This window comes from Myotis nattereri (genome assembly GCF_964212035.1).
Source record: "Myotis nattereri genome assembly, chromosome: 6".
Classification (NCBI taxonomy): Eukaryota; Metazoa; Chordata; class Mammalia; order Chiroptera; family Vespertilionidae; genus Myotis; species Myotis nattereri.
The window spans coordinates 6,144,752-6,151,420 of NC_138081.1; the positions used below are offsets into that span (position 1 = coordinate 6,144,752).

The following is a 6,669-nucleotide window of genomic DNA, read 5'->3' on the forward strand; positions in this document are numbered from 1 at the left end:
CTATTCTGGACCGGAAGTCGCAGTTTCCCCCTCCAGCACCTAAGCGCGGCCATGTTGTCGTACGGAATCCAGGCGCCCCGCGGCCGGAAGTGACGGTAGCCGACCCCCGAACGCCTCCCGGGCCGGCCGCATAGTGTGAGGCTTGTCTTCCGCCTGACCTCTAGGGGCGGGCTTATTCCCGCCGCGCGCCCCTCAGCAACTGGGGCCGCCATTTTGTCGTACGGCTGTGACTCGTCCCGACTCCAGAGCGCCTCCAGCGGAACTCTCGCCACTCAGCGCTCCTGAGACTCGGCCAATCGGACACTTCCTGCGGCGGGCCAACCGCCAGCGAGTCGCGTGCGGGGCGGGGCGTGCCGAGCCACCTTCCAGGTAGGGGCGGGGCAACGGACGGGCAGCGGGGGAATGGGCCCGCCGAGGCGCGCCGGGTGCACCGAGGCCTAGACTCTCAAGAGGGAAACAGGACCTTTTCCTTCCGATGGGCGACGGTCAGGCCCGCCCGACCTGCTTTCCCACCCGCCAGGTGCCTGCTCCCACGGGTTCTTCGACGGCGCCCACCCGCCCCTTCCGCGGCTCCCAATCCTGAAAGCAACACACGTGCACGCCAACGGTCACCGCAGTGGGTTGTTGTTGCTACTGTTGTTGATTTGCTTTTCAAGCTTCACCACAGAACTAAGGACCAACCAAGTACGCGGACGTAGGGGTTCTCCGTCCATTTCCGGAGGGGTCTCTGAGGCGCAGGCGGTGATGGCCCGGCAGCCGCGCCTTGGGGACCGGCGGCACGGGGCGCTCTGAGGAGGCTCGGTGCGAGTGGCCGCTGGACGCCGGAAAACGGAGGAGCCTCGGAAAACACCTCGGGGCTCGGGCCCGTCCCCTTCCCTCCGGGGGAGCTGAGGAAAGAAGGAAGAGAGAAGAAGCCGATCTGGATGCCCGCCTCACCGCACCCACCTCGCCGTTTGAGGGCGGCTGGAGGGACTTGGAGGCAAGGGGCGTCCGAAGGTGAGGTCCTGGGGCAGTGGAAAGGCCCGCGCGGCTCCCGGCGCGGCGAGGCCCGCCTCCTGCACCGCCTCACACTCCCGGGAGGTGAGCATCTTGTCACTTTCCAGACCGCAGAGTTCCAACCGCTCCAAGCCCTCAGGCGGAACGTCTATTAAGGAACACCACGCCCTCCCTTCCCGGCAGCCGAGCCCAGAATTAAAAAAAAAAAAAAAAAAGAGCAGTTGGGAGCTTCAGTCACCCACCAGCCTGAAAACAGCCCTCAGCCCCTCACCCAGACTGGCCAGGCACCCCAGTGGGGACCCCCACCCTGAAGGGTGTGTGACCAGCTGCAAACAGCCAGCATCCCAGTGGGGACCTCCATCCTGATCCATGACACCCTTCAGGGCAAACCCTCCATGCACCAGGCCTCTATCCTATATAGTAAAAGGGTAATATGCCTCCCAGCACCAGGAGCATCGGAGCCGAGAGGCCTACCGGCACCGGGATCAGCGTGACAGGGGGCAGCGCCCAAACCCCTTGATCGCCCTGCGGCTCTGTTCGTGACAGGGGAAGGCAGCCCCCCAACCCCCTGATCAGCCCTGCTCTGTGCCTGATAGGGGGGAGCTCCCCAAACCCCTGATCGTCCTGCGGCTCTGTGTGTGACAGGGGGTGGGGCCACAACCCCCTGATCGGCCCTGCTCTGTGTGACAGGGTGCGGCGCCCCAACCCCCTGATCGGCCCTGCTCTGTGGGTGATAGAAGGCGGCGCCCCAACTGCCTGATCCGCCCTGCTCTGTGTGTGACAGGGTGGTGCCCCAACTCCCCTATCGGCCCTACTCTGTGAGTGACGGGGAGCTCCTCAACCCCCTGATGGGTCCTGCTCTGTACGTGACAGGGGGGAGCTCCCCAACCCCCTGATGGGCCCTGCTCTGTGCGTGACGGGGTGGTGCCGCAACCTCCCCATCGACCCTGCCTTGAGTGTGACAGGGCGGTGCCCCAACCCCCCAATCGGCCCTACCCTGAGCGTGACTGAGGGTGGCATCGCAACCTCCCGATCCGCCCTGCTCTGTGCATGACGGGGGGCGGTGCCCCAACTCCCCAATAGGCCCTGCTCTGAGCCCGACCAGGGGCTGCACCTAGGGATTGGGCCTGCCCTCTGCCACCTGGGAGCAGGCCCAAGCCAGCAGGGCGTTATCTCCCGAGGGGGTCCCAGACTGCGAGAGGGCACAAGGCCGGGCTGAGGGACCCCCTCTCCCCCCTGAGTGCACAAATTTTTGTGCACCAGGCCTCTAGTTTATACTAATAATAGCCTAGGTCAGCGGTTCTCAACCTGTGGGTCGGGACCCCTTTGGTGGCCGAAGGACTCTTTCACAGGGGTCGCCTAAGACCATCCTGCATATCAGATATTTACATTATGATTCATAACAGTAGCAACATTACAGTTATGAAGTAGCAATGAAAATAATTTTATGGTTGGGTCACAACATGAGGAAATGCATTTAAAGGGCCAGAAGGTTGAGAACCACTGGCCTAGGTGGTCAACACACCCTCACACATCATGGCCGCAAGCACAGTGGAGGCAGGGCCCATCGGAGGAGCAGAGTTGTGGTAGGGGAGGGCAGTTGGGGGCCATCAGGCCGGCAGTGGAGCAGTTAGGAGGTGATGAGAGGGATGTCCTAGATTGGAGAGGGTGCAGGCTGGGCTAAGGGACACTCCCTCCAGCCCCTCTGCACAAATTTGATGCACTGGGCCTCTAATTTTTAATAGTGTTTCAATTCTGTTATTTTAATTCCTCTGGACATTCAAAAGAGTGATTTAATTGTCTTATTTAAAAACTAGAGGCCCTGACCTGACCGGTTTGGCTCACTGGATAGAGTGTTGGATAGAGGGTTCCAGGTTCGATTCCGGTCAAGGGCATGTACCTTAGTTGCAGGCATATCCCCGGTGGGGGGTGTACAGGAGGCAGCTGATCGATGCTTCTCTCTCATCGATATCTCTGACTATCTCTCTCCCTTCCTCTCTGTAAAAAATCAATAAAATATATTATCTACACTAATAAAAGAGAAACATGGTAATTGGCGTACAACCGCTACCCTTTTCATTGGCTAATCAGCAAGATATGCAAATTAACTGTCAGCCAAGATGGCGGCCGGCAGCCAGGCAGCTTGAAACTAACATGAGGCTTGCTTGCCTCAGTGACGGAGGAAACCAACGTTCCCCGCCTGCGACTGCAGGCCTCTGAGCCTGCAGTTTGAAACATTTTAACAAATACCGCCGGACTTCAGCCAGCAGATTCGAAACATTGTATGCAAAGGCCAGAAACCTACTTTCAGGAGCGGAGGCCTAAGAGCTGGAGCCAAGCCTCAAGCTAAAGCTGGCCCAGAATAAAAAAAAAAGGAAAAAAGGAGCGTTTGGGAGTTCAGTCACCCCAGCCTGAAAACAGCCCTCAGCCCCTCACCCAGACTGGCCAGGCACCCCAGTGGGGACCCCCACCCTGAAGGGTGTGTGACCAGCTGCAAACAGCCATCATCCCCTCATCCAGGCTGGCCAGGCACCCCAGTGGGGACCCCCACCCTGATCCAGGACACCCTTCAGGGCAAACCAGCCGGCTCCACCTGTGCACCAGGCCTCTACCCTATATAGTAAAAGGGTAATATGCCTCCCAGCACCGGGATCAGCGGAGCCGCGAGGCCTCCCGGCACTGGGATCAGCGTGACAGGGGGCAGCGCCCAAACCCCCTGATCGGCCCTGCTCTGTGTGTGACGGGGTAGAACCATAACCTCCCCATCGGCCCTGCCCTGAGTGTGAGTGTGGCGGCGCCCCAACCCCCTGATCGGCCCTGCTCTGTGGGTGATAGAAGGCGGCGCCCCAACCCACTGATCCGCCCTGCTCTGTGTGTGACAGGGGAGGGTGCCCCAACTCCCCTATCGGACCTACTCTGTGCGTGACAGGAGGGAGCTCCCCAACCCCCGGATTGGCCCTGCTCTGTGCATGATGGGGTGGCGCCGCAACCTCCCCATCGACCCTGCCTTGAGTGTGACAGGGGGTGGTGCCCCAACCCCCCAATCGGCCCTGCTCTGAGCCCGACCAGGGGCTGCACCTAGGGATTGGGCCTGCCCTCTGCCACCCGGGAGCAGGCCTAAGCCAGCAGGTTGTTATCTCCCGAGGGGTCCCAGACTGCTAGAGGGCACAGGCCGGGCTGAGGGACCCCCCTTCCCCCTGAGTGCACAAATTTTTGTGCACCGGGCCTCTAGTAAATAAATAAATAAAAACTAGAGGCCTGGTGCACAAAATTTGTGCAGGGATGGTGGGGTCCCTCAGCCCAGCCTGCACCCCTCGAAATCCAGGACCGCTGGCTCCTAACCGCTCACCTGCCTGCGTGTCTGTTCACCCCTAACTGCCTCTGCTGCCTGCCTGGCCGCCCCTAACCCCTCTGCCTGCCTGCCTGATTGCCCCTAATTGCTTGCCTGCCTGCCTAATCACCCCTAATCACCTCTGCCTTCCCCCCCGCACCCAGGACCCAGGCTTCTCTCCTCTGGCTGGCCACAGGCACCTGAGACCTGGGCTTCCCTCCCTCTGGCTGGCCCCAGGCACCTGGGACCCAGCTTCCCTCCCTCTGGCTGGCTGCAGGCACCCAGGACCCCGGGAGGCTTCACCTGGGCCCCAACTTTGTCAGGAAGGATGTCCAGAATGACGTCCAAAAGACATCCGTTCTATCTGGTCTAATTAGCATATTACCCTTTTATTAGTGTAGATGTGAATATTTTCTTTTTGTTGTTAATCCTCACCAGAGGATATTTTCCCCCCCACTGATTTTTAAGTGAGAATGGAAGGGAGGGAGGGAGGGAGACAGAAAGAGAGAAACATTGATGTGAGAGAGACACATCAATTGGTTGCACCCCGCACATGCTCCATCCTGCAACCCAGGAATGTGCCCTTGACCAGAAGGGAACCAGAGACCCTCAGTCTGAGGGCCAATGCTCTAACCACTGAGCAAATAGCAAGGACTAAAATGTGAATATTTTCAATATGCCAGGAATTACATCCTTGAAACAGTTTCAATTAATGATGAAAAATTTTAGATGCTTACTTAAAAATAATTGAAAAGTACAAACTTTTTCAAAATTGTTTCCTGGAGTATAGGTGCAGAAATTTTAGACAGCTGCTCTAAACTATCCAAGTGTCCCCTCCACAGTCCCCAACAGCCCCCCCACCCCTGCCCCATCTCCCCTCTCACCTCCTTACCAGGGTAAGAGGATGTTTATACAAAAGGTAGTCACAATTCCAGCTCATCTTCCTTCTGAGGTGTTCCCAGGAGCCATTCCCCAAATTTTGCCCATGGCAGCGGCCACAGGAGTTTATAAAGAGCCTCCAGCATCAGTAGTGTCAGAAAGAGGGCCAGGAATATAAAGAAGGCCTTGTCCAAGGCCTGTCGTAGGGGACCCCTGGGAGGAGAAGGACCCTGGGCAAAAGCCAGGAACACGTCCTCTTCACCCACATAACCCTCCTCCTCTGCCATCCTAGCTGACAGTCTGACAGTTAGCTGGATCCGGGAGGCTTGAATGGATGCCTTTGCTCAGCAATGCCAGGATTAAGGGGCGTGGTGGCTTAAAGTCCTGCACCTGCCTGGCTGGGGACAGGGAAACAGGGAAGGGCTTCAGGTAGAAGAACAGAAGAAGCCACAGGAGAGCCGGGCGGGGCTGCTCTGGCTCTCTAGAAATGTTGTAGGAAAGAAATGAGCTGAGGTGGGGCTGCTGTTAGCTCACTGGGAAATCAGAGGAAAGGGGGCCTTGGAGACAGGTTCAGGGGTTATTCTAGGATGAGCTGCCCTGCCCATTGCTCCCCTGGTTGCAAGTCTCTGGGGGACCCTTAGAGTTTAGGAGATGCACGCCTGTGGGGGAAGAAGTAGGGGAAGGAAAAGGTGCAGGCATGCTCCTGGGGGGGAGAGTGCACCTGGGTGGGACTCCCTCTTTTTAAAAATATGTTTATATTGATTTTTAGAAAGAGCAAGGGAGAGGGAGAGAGAGAAACATCGATCAGCTGCCTCCTGCATGCCCCCTACTGGGTATTAAGCCCACAACCCAGGTATGTGCCCTAGCCCGGAATCAAACTGGTGACCTCTTGGTGCATGGAAGGATGTTCAACCAACTGAGTGAGCCATACTGGCCAGGCAGGGTGGAATTCTCTTACTGAGGCTGGTGGGAACAAGAGTTGCAGGAGCGCAAGGTGAGGTATATAAATAAATAAGTAAATACATACATACATAAAATGAAGATGAAAGAAAGACCCTGATTGGTCAGCAGGGCGAGAGTGTATGATTGGGACTTACCGGTTGGGGCAATAATAAGGAAGAGGTCCCAGTCTGAGTTGCTGCTGGAAAATGTTCTTCAAGAGGTTATAGAGCAAAGGTGGAAGGCTTTTTCTGGACTCTGTTCCCCAGGTACTGCCTGAAGATTCATGAGGGAACTGTAGCCCCGGTGGAGACCTAGGGCTCCTGGATAAGTGGTGGTGGTGGTGGACAGGCAAGGAACGGGTGTGTGTGGTAGTGGTCTTTGTACCTGGAGCTTTTAGGGTCTCTTAGCTAAACTTTATTTTGACCTTAATAGGAGGACCTTGTTTACCTGGGTAGATTTTGTTGACCCCAAACAGTACAAAGGATGTAACAATTTTTTTTTTTAACAGTTTTGGGTGTTTT

General features: G+C 57.1%; 1 protein-coding gene across 1 annotated transcript; it reads right to left on the reverse strand.

Moving 5' to 3' along the window:
* Positions 1 to 5,250: 5,250 nt before the first annotated feature.
* On the reverse strand, positions 5,251 to 5,493 carry SMIM40 (small integral membrane protein 40; the record flags this gene model as incomplete). The annotated part of the gene is made up of 1 exon (XM_081094932.1): positions 5,251 to 5,493. One exon carries the CDS (start codon positions 5,491 to 5,493, stop codon positions 5,251 to 5,253), a length of 243 nt encoding a protein of 80 aa, XP_080951058.1.
* Positions 5,494 to 6,669: the final 1,176 nt, after the last annotated feature.